This window comes from Sprattus sprattus (genome assembly GCF_963457725.1).
Source record: "Sprattus sprattus genome assembly, chromosome: 18".
NCBI classification, from domain to species: domain Eukaryota; kingdom Metazoa; phylum Chordata; class Actinopteri; order Clupeiformes; family Clupeidae; genus Sprattus; species Sprattus sprattus.
In genome coordinates, this window is record NC_137916.1 from 6,350,828 (window position 1) to 6,374,453 (window position 23,626).

Consider the following 23,626-nt stretch of genomic DNA (forward strand, 5'->3'; position numbering starts at 1 on the left):
GTTTTGTATGTGTACAACAGGCAGTGTAAAATAAGTCACACTCTCAAACTTGATAGACATAATGTGTCACACTGTGTTTGTACCTTGCTGCGGTGCTTTGTGTTACGTCAAGAGTTATGAAGTCTCAATGACTGACACATTACTGGGACTTCTAGCCATAGATTATATTCTGAGGAAAAATGGAATGCTCTCAAACCAGCGTTTGATTAATCTCACTAAGAAGAAGCCAGACCAACTGCAATCCGACTATTGTTTAGCAAAGGAGTCTGCCAATGCCCACTGCATCATAAACATATTTCTACATCTGACATGGTTAGATCAGCAGATTATATAAAGGAATTGTGCAGTCCAGATAAGGTGAAGAAACATTTGAAATACTATTTGCTTTTCCAAACCAAACTCAGATAAGTGACCATAGATGTACACCCCTTTCCTTTAATCTTAATAATCAACGCCTGACTGGAGAGGAGAGTGTTCTGGTCAGAAGTTTACCCGTTACTGCAGTCATTTTGTTTTTCCAGTAGTTTTCCACAGATCTCAGAACCAAGGACACATGTTGTTATTGTAGATAAAAACGGTAAAAGTAAAAGTGACTCTGAGGGCCATCGGAGGATGATTTGGATGGCAGCGATGACGTGGCCAGGCAGCCTGCAGTAGATTTATAACTGAGTGCAGTGGGAGACTGTGCTGTGTATGAGTTTGTTTTAATGAAGAGAACGGAGCCTTAGGTTCCGGTAGGTTCTGAAGGCTGAAATGCAGAAGCGGCAGGCAATGGCTCCGACCAGGCTGACTCTATGGTGTGGACGGAGGCCCAGAAACAGATATCTGAAGAGCAGGTGAGGCAGAGGAAGGAATCAGAAAGTATTTCTACGATGACGCAGGTTTAATGACCTTAAAACATGAACGCAATCAAGTAGCAGTCAGTTTACAGTAGGAAGAAGCGTCTCAACACAAAACATGAAAATGGAAGTTCTGTTCACAGTGTCTGTATCTCCTTGCCAAAAGCTGATTAACTATCAAGGAAGTAAAGATCTGCATTCCTCCTGGAATGTTTTCAGATTCAGTGATAAGCCTGGTGTCACACACATGAAAGCCATCATGCAAATATCTTCCCAACACCAACTTTTTTTGGGGGGGGGGGGGGGGGGGGGGGGGGGAGCATCAGCTCTATAGTGACTGCAGGCACGAATAATGAAAATATGTGTAATCAACCAAATGCACAGCTCGTTGACACCTGTTTCACTGTGCAGACATGCCAGCCACTTGTGGTCACTGTGTGACTGGGACAGTTCAAATGGTGTGTCTCTGACAAAGAGACATGGATATTCAAACAGCCTGTCGTTAGTCGCAGTCCCCTTCTAAAGAAACAACACCCAGCACATGGGGCCTCAAACAGCATTATGGAAGACACTCCTGGAAGTTGTCCAGCACTGTGGTGTGTCCGCACATGAAACTCAGGGACAACACAACTCTTCCCCTACCTAGACACACACACACACAGACACACACACACACATACCCAGACACACACACACAGAGACACACACAAGCACACACACACACACACACACACACAGACACACACACCCAGACACACACAAGTCCCTCTCTGTACAGCTGCAGAGTGTTTTGCTCGATCAACAGGGGCAGATAAGGTTCCCCTCCCGTGGCCGTGTGACCTGCCACCTTGCTGACGCTCACACAATGGCTCCTTCAGGTGAGGCCCTGCACACTGCTAACGCTATCTGTCCCACAGACCTGCTCCTTCAGGTGAGGCCCTAACTCTATCTGTCCCACAGACCTGCTCCTTCAGGTGAGGCCCTAACTCTATCTGTCCCACAGACCTGCTCCTTCAGGTGAGGCCCTAACTCTATCTGTCCCACAGACCTGCTCCTTCAGGTGAGGCCCTGCACTGCTAACTCTATCTGTCCCACAGACCTGGAGCTTCCTCCTTGCCTTCAACTACAACTCTACCCCACTGCCCGTGGTTTTAATAGACTGGCCAATTACTGAAAATGTCAGTTTGGTGCTAAATACAAAATCATCTAGGCAATTAGGCTTTGTGAAATAATTATGCTGCCACATTAAGCGGTCAACAAGTAGTAGTGGTAGCTCCGAGAACCGCATAATAATTTTCTATAATTGTGGAATCACAATGTAATAACTAATTAAACTGCTTGTCCATGATGCATAATACAGAAGAAGAGAGATGAGATATTTAGGGTAAATGGTCAATTCTGTTGCAGTATAGAGAGAGAATGCAGTGAGTCCATGACTGAAAAACAGGAGCAGGGTAGGAGAGTCCTGAGCGTGACATCTGAACCCAGAGCAGTGGGGAGGCAGGTGTGTCAATCTGGCGATGGCTCTCGGGGGTATCAGGTAGCACACACACACATACACTCTGGTTTCCCCACAGAGGCTGCTCACCAGCTCTGAGATGCCTTAACCCACGTGTGTGTTTGGTTTGTGTGTGTGTGCGTGTGTTTGTGTGTGTTTGTGTGTGTGTATGTGTGTGTGTTTTCGTACGTGTATGTGTAGGTGTGTGTGTGTGGTAGGCATGCAATGGTTTGGGCGGGCACACCTTCAGTGACATCACCCTCCAGCCTTATCTCCGGTCAGACAGGCAGGGCATTGCGATAACAACCTCTCATGTGTGTCCTGGAGGTAAACACAAGCTTACACACTATCAGCCTGTGAGGCAAGGTCAGCAGCAAGCAAGGGACTGTGGATGGAGATTTGGATTTACAGGCAATGACAGATATGGCAGTCCTGCAACTTTAGAACCTCTCCACTTTAGCACTGATATTGTTCTTTTTGTTTCATATATATGCCATTGCCATGGTAACTATCTTTAGTCAGAGGCTTGGAGGGGGTTAAGGCGTGTGCTCAGACAGGCAGGGCAGGAGGCTGCAACATAAACACACAACTCTCAATGTTCCTCGTCAGTCAGGGTTTCATAAGAGCAGATTAGAGGATTCACACGCATAGACACACGGCACCATACTGGGCACACCACCCCCCCTCACCCTCACTCACCCCCACCCTACTGCAGTGCTGCAAGTCATTAAAATTTGATTAATAAAGAGCAGCAACTCAGTCTGGACATGGGGTGATGGTACACCTGCTCAGTACAAACACACACACACACACACACACACACACACACACACACACACACACACCAGCATAAATTTGCTCTACCACATGCATATTAGCATACGCCCATATTAACACACAGACATACGCCCCCCCCCCCACACACACACACACGCACACACAGCTGCCTAATGGGATTACAGTCATTTGGATCTCATTCAACGGTGAATGAGGACAGAGAGAGAGGTCGCAGCCTTAACTGAACTCTACTCATTCATACATAACATTCAACTGCAGGCTCCTGAACGACCAAAGCCACAGCAGGCTAACCCAGGGTCCTTAAAATACCGTGACCTCTGTCACCTTTCTCCCTCCTTGCTGTGACCTCTCACTGATCCATGTCTAACTATATGGAAAGTTTAATCTGCCTGAGGTCCCTCGTGGCTTCAAGGAGCGCAGTTGGTACCTGACTCAGACAGGTAAACCAGACAGACTCCGTCAACGCATCACTGAAGTTGACAAACGTCTGAGCGACAGGGCTGCGATGGCCAGTCTTGGTCATGTAACCAGGCAACCAGAGCTTGGGAGTTACTAGTGACGTGTAACAGAGTTGTGTACTTAAAAAACGAAGTAAATGTGATTGTAATCCAGGTACAGAGAAAAAAGATGTAATAAAATGAGGGTTACTCATCAAAATTGATTACAAAGGGGTGATTAGAAATGGGTTACATTGTTTTCGGTCAGGGGCCGTATTCACAAAGAATCTTAGGGCTAAAAGTAGCTCATAAGTGGCGAATTTAGGAGAAACTCCTAAAAATAATGGGCGTGTCAGTCTTAAATGTAGGACTCCTAATTTTTTTTACTAAGAGCAATTCACAAAATATTTTATCCCTAAAAGTAGCACCTAAGTCTAGGACAGCTTAAAACTCCTCATGAGGACTCCTAAGTCACTAAGACCTATTCACAAAAAATCGTAAGATGAATGCAGCCGACTTGGAATTGATAAAAGACATTGCTTAAACCGTGAAGGTATTAATATTGTCGTAGAATTAGCGCGGGATGCAATGACGCCTTTAAACAACGATGTGTCCCGAAGTGAAATATTTGGAAACATAAAGATAGCCTATTTGGCTTTGCGATGATGACGACACTGGGAATCATCATTCAGCCGTTTAATTCATCAAACTATCAACGCACTGTAGACCCCACATCATCCAACAGTTGGATGTACCGATGACTTGTGCATTTCAACGGAGAGCGGTCTGCAGCAGGTTTTTGAGAACTTACCAGCTGGATGCCGCTGGGGTGACAGTGGCTATTGGTCCTGGGACCAGTAGGCTTTCGCTTAGGCTATACGTTTCACGTTCGTTTCGCTTTGATCAATTAAGATTGGAGGGCTTAAAGGGCCGCATGTGCTGATATTTGAAGTGGTCAAGGGCTGGAAATATAATAGCCTAACAGTTTGCTGGGTGCTTTAATTATTACTGCCTTGATTACATGCAATTGCCATATTTTATATTGAGCGCTTTATATTTCTCTTAACGTGCAAAGTGTCATTCCCGTTGGATGCACAAACTTGTCATCATGCGTGTGCATTCTGCTAACTGCACTGTCCATAACTATTTAATATGACTTAATTTGAAGCCTAGGTTATTCTCTTATTTTCAGTCGATATAGTGGGATTGTTAGAGAGACGTCACGAATGAGTTTTTAATGAGAGAGCCTGTCAACAACCAATCACCGTCCTCACCCCTTCTAAACTCGTGCATGAGAAGCGACGTCATCCATAGCAACGGAGTTTTTATCTTAAGCTTAGGAGTTGGTATTATCCTTAGTATGAGTAGGTCTCAGAGCCGTTGTGAATCACTTTTAAGAAATTACTCCTACGTAAAAGGTTTTAGCGCGAGTTAGGAGCACTCCTAGTGGTAAGATAAAAGGCTTTGTGAATACGGCCCCTGATCTTTTGTGTGATGTTATGGCTGCAACGTCAAAGGTCATGGCCGAAACAGAGCAAGCACACTCTCGCAGTTCGTTCACGAAACGCATTCTAGTTTCAATTTGCAGTGCACCTAGTCTGCCAATCAAAAAGTTATTGAATTAATCATGCAATAAGTTACAACACTTAGATAAAATTATTTAAATTCCGAATACTTATAACATTTTTAACAGGCTAACTGTAATCTGTAACCTATTACAATAAACCTTCCCAACCGCGGTCACACCTAGTAAAAGATTTGTATTCAATCATTTCTATGAGGCATAGTGGCACTTGTGACACTGTTTTGTTATTATTGTTATGTTATTATTTTCTTTCATGAATTATCAAGTTTCAATGCAGCTTTCTTTCAATTAAAGCCCCTAAGGTCACATTACCCCTTTTCCATAGTGGGTATAGCCCACACACAATCTCCACTATAAGCATCCCAGGAACACATATTATTATTATTCATTATCCATTATTAGTGTTTTAAATCAAGCATCGCTATGGGAGACCTAGTGAAAGTCCAGCTAAAGCCCTAGAATACAAGGGTGCGTGTACTGACAAGTGTACAGTAGCCACATGGTTTGCATGGCGATGCAAATCTAGATCCATGCAGATGAGAGCATGAAAGCCTTTATGACAAGGTTTTGTAATAATACACTCTTTAATAACCAGAAGTAAAGCGAGATAGAGCCTGTCTCACACAGACCCAGTAGTCCTATAGACTGTTCTAGTCCATGCATGTCTAGTTAATGACATCTGGTCCCACCTTCTGGTACACCTTAAACACAGTGCAATTACTCTTTGTGACAGTGGGTGAAGTCCGCTCAGTCTGATGATATACATTACGTAATATAGATATAATAGTTATAAATCATATATTTACCACACACATACACACACACACACACACACACATGGACTCAACTTTCCGTTGCGAGATGATAACTTACTAAAAGCTGGGCAGTTGGATATATAGCAACAGTCTCACACACACACACACACACACACACACACACACACTCTCTCACACATACAGGCCTTAACTCTCCCGTGGGAAGCAATGACAAACTAAAAGCTAGGCATCTTGACAGAGGCATGGAGGCAGTCACCGGTGGGAAACCACAGCATATTGGATAAAGTGCCTGAGTCTCACCAAGTTCTCTGGACACTGGAGATATGGCTGCGTTCTCCCCAATCTTTGAAACAGCATCAAAGTAGACCTTCCCAGCCTGGGTCATCGCTGCAGTTAGACAAAGACATTTCCTATTGCTATTTGCAGTATTCATTGAGAAATGTTGATTGAATGTGACATGTAAAAGTTTTATTTCATCATGTGATTCATCAGTGTTCATTAAAATGGATGCCTTGTCTGGCAGGTAAACACAAGTAGAGCTCTACAAACTGACATTAACATAACGTAGTTTGCAGTGTTTGAAATTTGAAGGCTGAGTTTGCTGGTGCATATTGTTCCAACTGCTGTTCTAACAGGAAGTCACCCACCTGTGACTGATTTCTCGTAGTTCTTGCCAAGGTTGATGAGGTTTCGCAGACCAGGGTTGAACTGTTCCATAACATTCTGAGGAGTAATTTAATCGTTATTCATTTCCAACTTTTGTACATCATGGACATGACAAAGAATATATCAGTTATGTCAGATAATAAAATCCTTGCAGGAACCTTCTGAGGCGTTGCTATCTCTTTCCAAGCCCCCACCTTACCTGAATCTTATTGGTATCCATTCCATTTATTCCATAACGCTGACAAGTTGAGCCAAACGTCAACCATTTACCTGAGATATACCATGTGTAAGCTCGTCAAAACTACACATCTAGGGTCTAGCCTTCATGGTCATGCATTTAGTAACCATAGACTCACAGCCTTCTAGCCCACACAGCACCGAAGGCAATATGTTGTCTGGGATCGTTGTATTTGGGGAATTTAGCTAGGTTTGTTTATAGGGGAAAGGCATGATCGCTTGTGGTCAGATTAGGCTATACCAATAGAACTATCAAGACATGGCACACGCGCCTTTTCGAAACAATTTGAAACTTCATAGTTTAAACACATGTGACACCGCCTTCTCTAATGGTGCTGAAACCAGCTGTGCCAGATGATATGACAGAGGAATGGAAATGGAGAGTTCCGACTACACAGAGCGTAGGTTTCTGAACGGTAAAGTACATTTGCATTCATAAATCCACAAATACAGTCAGTCTTTGCGATCAGAATTGCTCTGGTTTTCCAAACATCTGACAGCTAGAAAAACACGTCTCAAGGAGGCTACGTGCCATGGCTCGAAACAACACTTTTTGCCCCACCTGTTGAAATACTGCTCTCTTGACATTTGTTTAAAACCCACCTTGTAGGTACTCTCGGTGAGTTTGTTAACCTCCTCGGGGTCTTTCGACATTGTGGTAATCCCTGTGACGTTCTCAAAATAAGTACAAATGCTCACTTATTAATGAAAATGTATAAAATATGATTCACTTCAGAACTTCAGTCTCGTCTGATGTGACAGTTCAGCATTACGTATCCTCAGGTGTTTTCTTATCCTCAAAGAAATATCTCCCAAGACACTTAATGCGATCAGGTGAGTGGCTGAGCCTTGTGCCTTGTTCTTGCGCTGAGCTGTCAAACTTCTGCGTGCTGTGTGCTTATCGAGGCTAGGAAAGGGTGTGCAACGTCACCTCCTGAATCCATCCACATCACCGCCTCAAGAATAAATCGGGAAATGATGCCTCCTGGAGGCAATAAACCCCCTTGCACGACAGTGTGGTTCAAAGTGTGGTGTATGCTGTCTAACTGTAACATAATGAAAACATCAGGCCATAGGGGAGAGTGGGGTGATTTGTGCCAGCGGGGAAGTTGTGCCACCCCTTATTTCTAAGGAACCATAGAAAAAAATGTCAAGTGACCACACATTTTTGAAAAGTCAGCCATTTAACTCATCCTGCAAAGAAGAGAGCCTCTTTGCATGAGAGATAAGCACATTTAAGTTAAAAAAAACAGTTTTTTGCCTTCCAACGTAAAATTTTCTATGATCACGGTTTTTTGATTTTTGTGTCTTAACAGTTATAGACAAATTTGAAAACATTTCACACATATTTTAGTGCTTTAGTTAGCTACACCATGAGTCTATATAGCTAGCATGAATGTCGCTCAAAACAGCTGGATGATGCATTTTTCCAAAAAGGTGGGATTGGGGTGATTTGTACCAAAGGGCCTGGGTTAAGTTGTGCCAGTGATCTGTATAGAGAATTGCATTCAATGTGGTCTTCATTTGAATTTCATTTTGTTCTGAACATGTGTTCATGTAAATCACCTTTAAATAGAATTGACTCAACTCAACTTTGTTCTGATGTGGAAGCCCTAGGCCTTGTTTAAGGAAATTGACCTTTGATGTGCTCATGTGGCGCAATAGGCTTGTAGAAAACCGGCCTTTGATGTTGTACATTTTCAGAAAGCTATATTTCTAAAATACTATATTTCAGATCCAAAGTGATTGTTCCCAAGGATGCACCACATCCTGAAATGTACATATTTTAGTTGGAAGCATTACTGTCATGCCCTTGCTTAAAAGTCACTTTAAGTAAAAACTGGCACAACTCACCCCACTCTCCCCTACTAATCTAAAACTATCAAAGGGACAGTCCTGCATGCTTAGTTTTGCACATGTTCTGTGCTGTTTTGTCCAGCCTGATTTGTTAGACCAGGCTGGTCTGATTTGATCTACCAGTATATTTCAGGCATAGAGGCATGAGACGCAACAACACAGTGCAATGAAGATGAACTCTATTAGAAGGACTAAACACGCCAAGGTCTCCGGCAATTTCCAATTTAAGATGTTCCCATGTTGTCCTCAAGGGGTCACTCAAAACTAACAAGAGAATCGTGAATATCTCAGTTGCAACAGCAAGAACAAAAATAATTAACACGGGCAGGAATACACAAATGTTCTGTTCAATACAATCAACAAATCGTTTTGAGCCTCGCTGTATTGCTGTATCTATTTCTATGTTGATGCAGCCCACCTCAAGAATCCTAATTTCAAGGCACTTTATTTGTAATTTCATATCACTGAAGATGACTTCATTAGTTGCCGTTTTCCTGATGTGGACCGTCTAATTGCAGCACACCCCGGCATTTCAAGCAGACACTGGTTATACAGTCGACCCTGGCTGTGAGTCCATTGCAGAGCCACGGCTTCTTTCAAGGCCAGATGCTCAGCAACAATCACGACTTCTCAGTCCCACTGCACGAATACCTACTTTGAAGCAACAACCTCTCGGTATTCTATCTTTACTAAACTGAGCGAGGCCGTTCGAATAACATTCGCTGTGGCATATTTTCTACAAACACGATATGCTATGTATGGTGTTGTAGACTGAGACTCTATTCACTACTGCACAAAAACTAGACACGTTTGCAAAACTAGACGTTTGCAATGAAGTAGGTAAAACAACTTTCGCCATTTTCCGTAAGGGAGATGGGTTATGTGCTCAAATTTCCTGGGATCTAAGAAGACGTTACTATTCATGTGCAAACTAAAAATCACGTCTCAGGATTGCTGCGCATGCATGCAAGTTATTCCGGGTGTATCAACTGTACCCATGTCTCAACTGTACTAATACCACTGTCATATAATTATGAGTTCAGTTAAAGACGGAGCAAACACAGTTTTCTACCGTTGTTGAAACACATCCACGCGTAGACTCGTTTTCTTTCCTGTCTGAGAGTGGTTATTCAAAGAAAATATTAAGAACTATATGCTGATAGAAAGAAGGGAACTTTAAGCCACTACACTGCCTGTGCACGATGCGGATCCACGTTGATGTTGTTAGTAAACAAACCAGGTGGGAGCACATCTCTGTCGTCTTTGCGCATGCCCAAGGCAAGGTAACCGGATCACATTTTGCACATGTAGACACGTAACGACAAGAGCCGATTCCCTTAAAAATTTTTACACCTACACACGAATACGATACGATAAACTGATTGGATCACATTGACACATGTATATGGGCCTACTGAAAAGAACTCCACGAGTAGACTTTTTGAGTAAATAGTAGTTGTTTTCTTAAGGCCTAACATTATCTGGACTGAAATTAAATTAAAATGGCTGTGAGTAAACAACCAGAAAATGTCAACGTGTTATCTTCAACCTGATATTACCTGCTTCTCTGCGGTTTCAGCATTGGTGTCCATTGGCATATACTGTGTATGTTGAGGTCTTTAGAGCACAGCTTGTGTGTGGTATGTATTCACTGTGCGTCTCTGAGGACCATTCAGGCAGCTTGTAAATGTTTTAACTCCAGCTCTCTGGGAGCAGCCCTCAAGGTGAGATGGTATGTGGGCAGCCACATAGTTATCAGCTGGAATCCATAATCAGCAGCTGCTTCTCATGCAACTTGTTAATGTTAATCCGAGAGCTGCACTTGCTAAATACACAAGCTTAAAGTGTTAGGGCGATGCATATGTAACAGTATGCTCAGTGACATGAGAGGTGTAAAATAATGAGCCTGAACCTAGCGATGAAGGGAGAGATCATTACTTTGTGCATTTGTGGTTGATACAGCCTATACAGCCTCGGGCTAAGAAGCCTGATCTATTTACAAATGAACAGGTTTTTAAAGTTGTATTGATACCTATGAGTTAAAAATGTGATTAACACAGTTTGCATGTCCCTTTGACTCTGTAACGACTTTTGCTGTTGTACATTTTGTGAGAGTCAGAGAAGGACACTCCTGGGGCACAAAGAAAGACGTGTGTTTGTCAAGTCATCACTCGCCTCGATCACTGATTTGTTCTAATTGTTCTGGCTGACGTTACCTTAAAACCCTTCACCCTCAGACAGAGACCGTAAACTATGTCCTTTGTCTTGTTTATATTCCTTGCTTTGTTCCACCTAATCTATTTTCCCCTTTTGCAGCCTCACTTTTGTTGTGACAGTCATGCAAAGTTTTCTGAATCTCAGCTGAATGCCCTGCTGTAGCGCTGTTGTTTTGATGGGGGGGACAATCCCCAACAGCTGCTGAACCTGTCTCCCCCCTGTTGGATGAAGCTTGGATGTGTTAAGCAAAGAAACGGGAGGGAAGCCACAAGAGTGAAGGAGCCAGATGGAGCTACATGTCGGCGGATTGGTACAGGCTTTGACAGTTTGGTGCTGAAGTGAACAGGAATGGATCAACAGTCTGTCATTGTGAACAAGTCTTCCAATGAACACTTTAGCTGAATGCTTTTGTAGAATGTCATTACCAAAAATGGGTGAACTAGCCAATAGGGGAGGTTATTTTTGTGTGCTCTGAATCGCTCATTTTAATTCTGTCCTGATGCAGTGTGCTTCAGGGAGCCACTGGGCCTCATTTCATTGGCACAGTGACACACTTTCATAGCACTTCACCTAATAGCGGCTCCACCTGTGTACTCCTGTTTGTTGGCGACAGCCTGTCACCAGTGTTATTGAAAATGCCTGTTTTCATCAGCACAAAACATTCGTCGTGGCTCCGTGAGCCAAATGAAACAAGACAGAGCTGTCTACTCTGTGCACTGAGCCCCAGACATCAGACACCACATGTGTGCCCACCAATGCCCACTGGTGAGGTTGCATGGTGCCACAGAAGGGCCTCGGGAATGAAGACCCCAATAAGGGATGCCTTGTTTCCTTCTAGGATGACCTTCAAAAGGTCTAAAGAAGTGGAGTTGTTGGAGTCAGCTCAGTGAAGCACAGATCAATCAACTTGGCACCACATGGCGTGATCAATGTGTCTGGGTGAACATATGGGCCAGGAGACCCCCCCCCCCCCCCCCCCCCCCGCCCTGCTCTTGGATCCTCAAGAGGAGCACGTGACTGGGCTAGCCTGGGCCTGTCTGATCAGCCATGAGAGGAAAGCTGCGACACCAGCTCACTCTCCCTCTTCAAAAAAGGTGAAACGCAACCCCTGATTTGATAACACACACACACACATATGAGCCTTAGAGTCTCAGGATCATTCAGTTTAATAAATGCAAGGCTATTCTCTGTTGACCTTTAAGGTAATGGAATCCATGCTAGCTGGTCTGTATCAAAACATTGCAATGTTTGTGTTCTCTGCGCAGTGTATAAAGTGATTACACCTGGCAGCTTTGTCAAGCAAATATAGAAAGCTATTCAATTTGCGACGGCACACACACAATTACACTGGGACCTCGCCTTTCAGGCTGTCGTGCGCACATACATCCTTCAGAGTTCTTTGCAGGCTAAATATTAAATGGTTTTGACACGGCGTGTCTTTATTTGCACAGCCCCTTCCCACCCACAGGGCCAGTGGTCTGGACACTCTAAAAATAAACATTTAAATGGCTTAGACTCAGCGGATCCATTTCCTGATGAAAGTCAAATGATGTGTAAATGTCAGCCGGAGGGGAGTGGGGAAGAGAGAGAGAGGAAGAGAGTGAAAGAGAGAGAGAGGAAGAGAAGGAGATTATCATCCAGGAGGACAGGGCCTGACCCCGAGGCCTGTAATCTGGCTGTGCTGTCTGTGCATCCTGGGGGAATGATGATGCGGGAGAGGGATGCAGTAATCCAGGTAATGCACTTACCCACAGCTGTCTGGGAGGAAGCGGCCTGAGTCTGATTGGTTTCTACAGCTGTAGGTGGGACGACCATAGGCAATGAGGGACTGGAGAAGAAGGAGAATGGAGCTGGACACATGGTGATGTTATAGTGACGCATGGTGACTGGCATTAATAGGTGTTGTGTAGGGTGGGCCACACATGCCTTGTTTGATGCTGTTAGGGGAGTGTAGTCCTCATATTTGTACGGGAAAACCCCCCAATTCAATCCATATTTGTGATGGCTGTCAGTGTATGCTTTGTTGATCTGTTGTGAAATATGTCATTCAAATTTTCTACCAGTCATTTATTGAAGTATGAAGTATTGAAGTATACATTTTGTACAGGGTTTTGTACACTTGTACATTTAATGCATTTCTGACTATATTTCATATTATCCAAATTGGAGCAACATCATTTTTCAGTCCCCATAACTATCATGCAGGACTGTGACTGCGCCCAAGTGTAGTATAGAGTTTCATAGCCAGACTGGGTTAGATGAATGCATATCCAGCAGCCCAATCACAAACTCAATATGATTAAATATGGATGGAACAAATAAAACATAATTGAGGATACAGCACCGGCACATTAGCATGTATTAGACCACCGCAACTGAACTTCATGGTGGATTATATTGGCTTTTCCTTGGGAGCACCCTGGTTTGAATTAAACTCATAAAAAACATCAAACAAGGTAGACATTAAAAATGGGAAGTGGTAGACAGTGAAGGAATGTACGTGTTTCTGTGTATGCGTGTGTGTGTGTGTTTGGGTATGTGTGTGTGTGTTGGCAGCTTTGCAAGCATTGCTTGGCCTTAATAATAGTTTTGCCTTTCTGAGGGTCCTAGGAGGGGGGTGGGTGGTGGGATATGAGGAGTCGCTTTGCAGACATCATTAGCCCGAGAAAGGTCGTGCTGCTGTTCAGGGATCCCCTGCAAACATAATTAAAACAGATCTTTTGGGTAGATTTACGGGCATAAACATGTGGCTTTCAGGGGATGAAGAAAAATGGAGCCGACTTAATTCTTCTAATTCTTTTTTCAGTCTTTTTGCGGTGTAGTCGACAGGATCAGATAAGTCCTTAATTACTGGAGCCACGCTTTCATGCACTTCGTTTCACCAGCGGCAAAACAACTGTCGGCAACAATGAAATTCTCTCTGCAAACTTTGCCTGGTCCCTTATGGAAAAGGCCAAATCAAATCAAATCTTTGCCTTGTAATTGCTATCGGTACGCATTATGGGCACATCAGTAATGAAGTAAAAGAACTGCTCCAAATACATATTTGTGCATATTTCAAATTTAATTAAATGGCTATGGGGAAGGTTTCTTGATACATGTGGCAAAGAAATTATTTAATTATTGTCCTCTTTAAGAAACGACATTGGTCCTAATTACCTGGTCATTTATATACAGAAAAACAATGTTGAATGTATATTTTCAGTAAAGACCATATTCACGTGCCTGAACTGAAACATATTTCGTATACACACTTTACAAATTCTACTAATTCACTTAAATAGGTCTTTACTGACAAAGCAATTAGAATATGACTGCCTTAAGCGACTGACATGTGAATTAGCCACAATGACAAGCATGAAAGAGAATTACATGAGCCACGACCAGAGTGCGACCTAGATAGCTGATGTTTATAAGCCACTGATTTTTTCATTTCCATGTGGCAGGTTGCCAGAATAGGGGATTTTCTGCCATTGAAAACATTCCGCTATGACATTCCGCAAAGGGAAACAACCGAGACTATACGTGTATATGTAGCATGGCTACCATGGAGAGGTTACCAACACCACTCCCCTCTTACATAAAACAAGAAATTAAAATGGTAGCTTCTCTGAATCAACCACACAAGGACTTCACGAATATCATGAAATGCAGAGTCATGTGTCCTGTCAGAGTCTTCATTTGCAGAAATAGATTAACAGATAAGGATTCATTCAGATTTGGACACTCCTAACTGTTGTAGAACGACAGACACTAAACTTTCCACCATTAAAACATTCGAGACAAGAAACATGAATTATGAAACATTCATTTATTGGGTGCAAAAGGGCATTCAACCACACCTCAACATTGAAGAGCTCAGAGTACATTGTTTTGGGGGACAGGAAGAAGGAATGACAGCAAATAAATGTTTAAATTCCTCTTTCTCACTCCAATCCCCTCTCCTATTTCTCAGTGCGCCGATATCATCGGAATATGAGGTCTGATCCCTCTCCAAACCCACAAAGCACATTTGGTGCTCCAAAAAGAAAAAGGCCATTAAAACTTGTGATTTATGGTTGTATGTGATATCTTAGATTCTAATACAAAATGAGAGGTGCATCATAGAATCTCAAAAGTAACTTGCCTTTTGAGTATAGAAAAGTTCACACATGTTATAGAGTTAGTGCTTTAAAAAAAAAAAAAAATGAACATTTTATTTATGAAATATTTATAGACAAAGCAACAACAACATTCAGATGTCTGAAGTGATCGGTCAATAATTTATAGTGTACATCTCTGCAACATTGCAGGGGGGGCCAAAGTGCAAGAACGCATCTAAATAAGAGGTATCTGACAACTGCACCAGTGCGTCTGCATATCTCATGGACTGATACCTTGCACATTTAGAAATCATGTATTTACGGTACATTGTTAAATCATAAAAAATATAGTCCTTATCTTACATTAAAGAATTATGATATATCAAGAGTTCCCTTTTTCCCATAATTCCTTGGTCAATTCACAACTCAGTATAGTGCAAGATTGACAGGCATTGCGGTGTTGTCAGTAGGGCAAAAAAATATATAATATTGAAGCAAAAGATAAATACAAATGTTATCACATATGTACAAACTGCACAGCAATACCTAAAAATCATTGATCTCAGAATGGTTCATGAAACAAACAATCAAACAAGTCATAAGCAGAATAAGTGTCTCCCTCTGACATAAACAAATGCCCTCAATATAGTTACCATTTCATTCTAGAAATTCCCCCCCTCCATTCAGCTCTTTTGTATTTTCCCAGCGCAGGATTGCTAGGGCTCAGGCTCAGCAGGTTGGGGGAAGAACCCAGGATGAATTATGAGTCACGTCCCAAAAACGTGGCATTTATATAACACAGTCATCAGCTCTCTCTCTCTGTCTCTAAGCATGCCAGTGCACCATAGCGTGTTTCATTGACGTTGTTCTTGACTGGATTTTGTTGCCCACAAAACTTACATCCATCATACATGTACGTCTCATCACATGTCATCATAATGCAACTTATTTAAGAGATAAGTTAAGGTCAAGCAGACAAGCACTCATTAAATGAAGGGTCACTTGAGCAGGTCCTCTCCCACCCACCCACACACACACACACACACACACACACAGACACGCACACACACACACACACACGCACACACGCACACACACATGCGTGCTCTGTGGGCTTGCTGACGTTCAGCCCAGGCTGAATTCCCGCCAGTCCCTGGCAGCTTTTTGCGGCTTTGCCGTTAACCTCATAGGGCAGAGCCCACCAAATCAGCTCAGGATGGCAGCTGCTCAAGAGGAGGCTGTATAAGCATAGATTTACAAGAATGTGGATGTTCTCCCCTCTAATCTCTGAAGCCTTTTACACGCAACACAGCTCACACACCTCTACGTGCACGTACATGCTCCTACACTTGGGTGGATGGGGTGGGACACTGTGACACAGAGATGATGGTCTTCATAGTGATTACACATGGTGTGGGCAGAGATCCTTGGCAGACACATCCTTATGACCCTTCAGGCACAGTCTAGCACACACTAGCGCATGATCGCAATGCACCACATGACACAAATCTAACGTTTCTAATCCCATGCAATTCAATCTGGATTGTCCACAATATGCTACAATCCTCCAGAGAAGTAAATATATATTTTTAATGTAAGCACATACAAAAATAAATGGCATGATCGTAAACAGCTTTTTACATGTTTCTTTTTTTTCACCATGAGCCACAGAAGCATATCTAACCAACTGGAGACAATAGAGAGTGTTAACTTCAAATGAGCAGCTTTAGATTGCCAGGCATCACATCTGCTACCACAGACACACTGGAGGACAAGTAACGAAAAAACCAGAGAAAGTTGTTTTGTTTTTGTTTTCAGAAAGAACACAGTGAATACTCTTGAGCACGAGTCACCCTTTCTCACAAAAGTGTGAAAAGCAGCACAGAGAAGGTGACCTCACCACAAAAGACCTCAGAACTAACCAAACCAAAAAAAAAGCACAGACTTGCCTACTTAAGAATCAAACGGGCGATCCTCGCATATCTCTAGTGCGGCCTTGGTGGCACCACCAAACACCTCCACGTTGGCATCTACCCAGGGCACCACGTTGCCAGGCATGTAGGAAGAGCAGTTCGCCATGCCGGAGATGTCCACTGGACGCAGGACGCGATCCCACATGTTGAAGTGGCTCAACTCTCCCACAAATGCCTGAGTTGCATCAAACCTTCCTCCCACAATGTCCTGTCGGTGTGTTAAGAATGGCAGTTAGGATACACATGGATCACTTTATACGTTTACACCATTTGATAGTGCAGCTCTCTCCTATCTACAGTCTGTCACATCCTCTTATAAATCTAGTTAACAAGTAATCACATTCAAGTCAACAGGAATGTGTGAACAATGGTGAAAACCATAAAACTGCGATTACAAAAGGTGAAATGGTGATCACAACCATGATCACTATGGTGAAAAAAAAAACATGAAACTGTCATTACAAAGATGAAATGGTGATCACAATCCTGATCACAATGGTGAAAACCACAAAACTGTCCAAATCTACTTAGCTTAATGTGACTTTACTATTTTTCTGTTCTTAGTAGTATTTCCAAGCGATTCTAGGGCTTCTTAATGCTTTATAGCTGAGGCTTTTAAATGTACAGTTCATTACATTGATCTTCTCTGACAGCTACTCTAACCCAGGTAAGTACTGAGGGGCACCTGAGTGCCTGTTTTAGGTCTTATTTCGCTGCATATGGTTCGTCATCTCCAATTCACTTCATCCACTTCCCTTTGTGTAGCTTCTACAGGATTGACTTTGCTTGTTATCACTGCCCCAATAAGTTGAGGATTTTTTTGAGTGGGTGTAGAATTAGAGCCCTGGAACAAACTTTTGGGTCCTTTTCTGTCGGGCCGCAGTTCTGTTATCACAGTCAATGACGATTCTATTTGTGATTCCTTTCAGTTGAGTACAGTACGATTAGAGGGCGGTGACGTGTTGATTACTCCATCAGCCGCAGGTATAGTACATTTAATGTAAATCAAAAGACACAGCCAAGTTGCTTTTCCGCAATGCACTCTCCAAGTCACTGGCCAAGTTGCTTTCCCGCAATGCGCTCTCCAGTGTACATCTGGTCCTGAATGAGGTGTTTGGTCATACTGTGTAGTACACAGGCGCCGCCTATTAGTCTAAATGTGCATTTTCTGCTCTGCTGGCTCCTGTGCTTCGGAGCATTTCAAAGCAAACAAGTGACCTATTTATATGCCTTACTCAATGTGACATGTGCCCGCAAGAGTGTAAGTGTACACACAAAGTCTGAGGTGCCACGCTAAGTGCATTCCTAAGGGGTGAGGTGGGTCTGGGGAGGTGACGTAACCTGCTCACCATTGCGTGAGAAAGGTGCCTGATGTATTGCTCTGCTCCACCCCCCACCCCAGCAGAAGATGCCCCCCGGGGGTAAAAATACTGTGATCTCACCTGCTCTTGCCCCAGGATAATCACTCCGCCTGGCTTAATTGGGTGCCAGGGGGCCAGGTTATCTCCGGCACCCAGACGCTCTCCGTCCTGGTAGGCCTCCCAGAAGCCATCTCTGGTCGTCCAGGTGATGCAAATGTGGTGCCACCTCCCATCGCTAATGGAGAGGGGAAGCTGAGTCACCTACATGGAAAATAAGACAGATAATCCTTGTTGTTACATTTACCATACTGTACTATACCATAGCATACTACACTATACCATACTAAAAATGAGTTTGTGACACAGATTTACAACTATATACTACATATCATCTATACAGCCACTCCAATGTGCAACTGTGCAGTAGATGGCAATTATTTTAGCACTGGGCTTAAGTGGAAAGACTCCTCCTATAGAAGAAAGCTTTGGTATTACAACCATCTTCATCTTTAATGAACACAGCAGTGCTTGCCGAGCCAGCCGTCGGCTCTTTTGATCCATTACATCAGCCTAGAGAGAGCTCCCTGGGCCTGAGCACTGGATCAGTCAGTGCCTCCTCTCTCAGTGTCTCATTTCACCGAACAACGCTCCAAAACCGCTAATGCTGCCCTGGCACGGGGCAGAAAACAAGCCATTATTCGAGAGGAATGGAGAGTGGTCTGAACAGTGCATTAATAACCTTCAGTTTGTCTACATCCTCCTGGCACACAGACACACACATACACACACACACACACACACACACATGTATAATGCATGCTGTTTCTGAGGAGCTGAGAGGAAGGCTGCCTCCATTGATAAGATGTCAAACTGACGTGTTGGAGGGAGGGGGGTGAGAGAGCCTCATAAACCACTCAAGATGCCCCACTTGAATCCCACCATGGCCGCCCCTCATTTGGTGCTGAGGAAATTACGCTCTGCCTCTCACCGCTTCATTATTTTGGCACCCGAGGAAAACACTGCTGTGCCCACAATGATTTATTGTGAGCCTCGGCTCCTCAGCCTTGACACGTTCTTTCAGGCGGGCTTGCTGCACGCAGACCTTTATTCGGCAATTACCACCGTCATACCAGGGGTTGTCTCGCTAATATGGCCTTATATGAGATGTTTGTGCGTCTGTGTGTGTATGTGTGTGTGTGTCCGTCCTCTCTGTGTCTGTGTGTCTATGGTTGTGTGCATATGTGTGTAGCCTTTGTGCTGTATGTGTTTATGTGTGAGGACTATTTGTGTACACAACTTTTTTGTTGGCCCATTTTTGAACACATTCATACTTATGATTAACAATGACACAGAATAACACAAAATGGAGAATTTTCTCGTCAACTAGTAAACAGGAGCTGCCTCATACAATGAGCTCCCCACCTTGTCATTGACGAGCAGCTCGATGGGATTGTTGCCCCACTCGATGAGGACTATCTCGTTGGCCTGGCCCGGGACACCGTAGGAGAACGGGGTGCCTATGCCTGGCCGGGCGCTGGACTTGAGCCACATGCAGACGGTGAAGGCATACATCTCTGGCAGGCTCTTCTTGATGCGCCCGTACAGGTAGTTGGTGCGCAGGGGGAGAGACACTTTGAAGTCCTCCGGAGACTTGAAAGCACTGTTACCTGAGGCAACAGAGAGAGAGAGAGAGAGAAAGAGGAGTGTGAGAAGGAGTGCAGTGACAGGCCTGTCCTGTGGAGCTGGAAGGGGGGAAAAGATGAACAGAGTGATAGATGAAGGTCATGACAGATGGCTGGGCTCCAGTCAGCCACTGGCTCAGTCTCAGATGACTCATTGGATATGAATGGACAATCAGTCATCTCCACAGGCCAAAGCATTGATCTGAGGATTAAACTCTGCCAGGTGGCCACTGGTGACTCTCCCCTCATATCCATAAAGGATATTATGTATATAATGGTGCTAAGGTTAGCTATTAAGGGCTCTGTGAACTGCCACTGCAATCAGAAGGCAAGAGAGCAAGAAGGTGCTATTTTTGTATTTGGTTAGCAGTCACTTGGTGTCACTAAATACCAGCTATAGTTCGACGCATCACAGTCACGTGGATATTACTACTACTTGAAAACATGACCTTGTTGCATGCCTGCCTTACTGCTGGTATTGAAATGACTTTATTTTCCCTAAAGATCTCTATATCTTCTCAAAGCCAGTGAAGCTTATAAAAGCATATTAAAATGTATGTGCGTCATATATTCGACCTCAGAAAGCAAGCACAGAGATCAAAAACAAAAAGTTACGTCACACAACTGGGATCAAGGTTTTGAATCCCTGGGCTCCGCTAACCTCCTATTGGATATGAAGCACGTGGTAGTTTTCACTCCTTTGGATTCACATACTTACACGTCGTGATGGACAGTGTGACACATACACAGAATGTATACATATTTAAACAGCAGATATACATAAAATACATTCCTCTCACAGAGGGGAGTCTTACTTCTCTCCAGCTCTGCAATGCGTTCCAACAAGGAATTGAGTGTGATCTCCGTTTGCTGCCGGTGGGCAGCCGTGTCGTTGTAGAGCTGCGCCTTCTCCTCCTCCAGCTCGGCCACTTTGGTCAGCAGCTGGTTTTCTAAATCGCTCAGCCGGCGCCTGAGAAGGTCGCGCAGCTCATTTGGAAAGGTCGTGCCTGAGGCGTTGATGCGCAGTTGCTGCTGTTGCTGAAAGCAAAACAATTTCAAGAACATTAAACCAGTAGTGGACACCCAATTGAAACCAAAAAAATGATTACTAAAGGGAAAGAAAAGGACGTCAAATATCAAATTTCTCTGTGTGAAATAAAAAAACGTGAGGTTAAAGGCACCCAGTGCAACTTTATGTAAACATTCAATGAAAAATAAACATTCAATTTCTAGTCTTTTTTACACGTAGTAAGTTTTAATAACTCCATACCATTACATATCGACATTCAATGAGCAAAGATGAGACGTCGTTGTGTGGTGAGAACTGATAGAAAATCGTAAACAACAACAATCGCCGGTGGGGAGAAGCCATTTATCCATTGACTGGAAGCCTGCTTTATTTATTGTAGGTTACAAAAAATAAAGAAAATGGCGGCGATTGTTGTTGTTATCGATTTTCTATCAGTTCTCACCACACAACGACGTCTCATCTTTGCTGCTTGAATGTTGGTATGTAATGGTATGGAGTTATTGAAACTTACTACGTGTAAAAAAGACTAGAAATTGAATGTTTATTTTTAAGCCTCGAAAGTTGCACTGGGTGCCTTTAAGATAATGAGCTACAGAAACAGGTTAGAGCAGAGACCAAAGGGTTTTGTTCAGGCACTGCAGATGTCATGATGATATCTTTGTGCAAATACCGAAACATTGGCACGCTCAACTTTACCCACATGGCACTGGTTCAGTTCCCATATGGTAGAAATGAGTAGAGAGTAAAATTGATTTACAGTGTGTGTGTCTACGTATGTGTGTTTGTGTGCGTATAGGTGTCCCTGTTTGCCTGTATGTTTTCTGCATTAGCTCAAGCGAATTCTACTATGTTGTCGATTATATTATTAACATATCCGAATTGCAGCTGATTGACCTGTTGCTTGTAACTATAGGAAAAGGAAATCCATTTAGTAAAATCTCACCCAGCGGATAACATTTTTGTCATGCTGGTTGTGGGAACATGCAGAGATTTAGAATGATCTCTTCAGCTACAGTCACATTTCAATGTATTTCTCTCCTGTGACATAACACATCTGTCATATAATTTAATCTCACATGATCGCTAACAATATACACCTGCTGCAAGTAACTCACACATAGCTTTCTTTTACTTGACTCTTACCTCTAAGTTCTGAAGGCGATCCTTCAGGCTTTGCATGGTCTTCCCAAGTTGCTCTATGGTCTCTGTCGAATCACGCGGAAGATCCCCCATGGTATTCTTACTAAAGTCCTTGCGCCTGGATCCGTGGCCCCTTCCTTTGCCCTCTCGCGGGGGGGAATCTTGCGCCTGAGCCTCGCATCGCGAAAGTTTGGCATTGAGCTCTTTTATGGTTCCCTGCTGGCTGACGATAGTCTCCTTCTGCTGCAAAATGGTTTCCCGGAGTTGGACTATGGTATTCCTCAATTCCTCCTCCTGAGCGCTGGCGCTCTGCACTCGGTTGGTTGCGGACACAGGGCAGCTGAGATCAGCCCCCGCGGGCACGGCGGTGCAGACAAAGCGGTTGCCTTTTGTAACGTTCGCACGAGCCACTTGCCCTATACCGAGCGCATAAACGTATACAATTCCCATTAAGAGAGCGATCATTCCGGCAGCTGGCACGGACTAACAGGTGTCTACTTATGATACAAAATCTAGCCCTGGTTAAGACCACATTGGCGACGCGCCCCCAAATAAATTCGTGACAGACTCAGTATGAGGGAACCGATATACCACTACTTTTCATAAAAACGAAAAAAAAGCAGTTCGACTGAAAGCATTGAAGTACAGCAACACAAATCTGCAGAAGTCATGAAAATTACATGAACACAATTTTACCAAGCAACATCAACAAAGCGCGCCACGGATTTAACGTAATATGCATTACGCGTTAAATAAGTAGTAATGTTTTTACTGTTCAAATAACTTACTCAAAATAAGATACAACTTTTTAAAACCCCGATCTTAAAGCGGTTTAATCCATCATTGTTTTAGTCCAAAGCGGTACGTGTCCAGTTGTCTATGTTCAGACGCGGAGGTAAAACCAACTCAGGGAAGTACAGCAGTCAGTGGTGCAGAAATGACAGCAACCGATGTTCAGTGGATTAATATACTGCTCGGTGTTTGGCTCCACCGCTGATTTGAGTGAGGTTCAAATTACGTCACTTACTCCCATCTGAAGAGAATTACTGGTACAATTCGCATTTGGTCAGTCTGTTCGAATAACGTGGTGGAGTCTGTTCCGAGCAAGCACGGGATAAAGAAAAATGTGCAAGTTCGGGCGAAATCTTTTAAGTCATTTCGCAACTCATATTTAACTTCAAAAACGCTCATAAATGATTCAGTTTAGGGAATATTGGCCTTCCGGCTGATAAATAACGAAAAATAGTTTAACATGCATAAATCCTGTTCAACATTGCATTACAATGCAGGTTCATACATTATCATTGCGTGTCTTTTGACGTGTCTGTTTTACTGTATCCGACATTCTCATCAAATGAGTTTAGAGTGCTGAAACGAAAATTATGTTTTTGCCGTGTTCCACCAAGATATGTTGGGGGTCAGGGCAGGGGCGTATGTTGGGCCCCAAG

At 43.4% G+C, this 23,626-nt stretch overlaps 2 protein-coding genes across 2 annotated transcripts in view; both read right to left on the reverse strand.

The window, feature by feature from the left end:
• The window catches only part of baiap2l1b (BAR/IMD domain containing adaptor protein 2 like 1b), a gene marked incomplete at both ends in the record, with an annotated part of 39,053 nt that extends 31,563 nt beyond the window's left edge, over positions 1 to 7,490 (reverse strand). The window contains 3 exons of the mRNA XM_080855990.1: positions 6,234 to 6,320; positions 6,581 to 6,656; positions 7,440 to 7,490. Coding sequence (XP_080712116.1) covers positions 6,234 to 6,320; positions 6,581 to 6,656; positions 7,440 to 7,490 — 214 coding nt within the window. The remainder of the gene's footprint in view (positions 1 to 6,233; positions 6,321 to 6,580; positions 6,657 to 7,439) is intronic.
• Positions 7,491 to 16,276: 8,786 nt separating this feature from the next.
• nptx2a (neuronal pentraxin 2a) lies at positions 16,277 to 22,825 on the reverse strand. Its single transcript, XM_080856083.1, has 5 exons — positions 22,182 to 22,825; positions 20,824 to 21,046; positions 19,749 to 19,993; positions 18,408 to 18,587; positions 16,277 to 17,173 (listed from the first exon to the last, which is right to left on the reverse strand). The coding sequence occupies exons 1-5, from the start codon at positions 22,641 to 22,643 to the stop codon at positions 16,946 to 16,948; spliced, it is 1,338 nt and encodes a 445-aa protein (XP_080712209.1). The 5' UTR covers positions 22,644 to 22,825; the 3' UTR covers positions 16,277 to 16,945.
• Between the last annotated feature and the right edge of the window lie 801 nt (positions 22,826 to 23,626).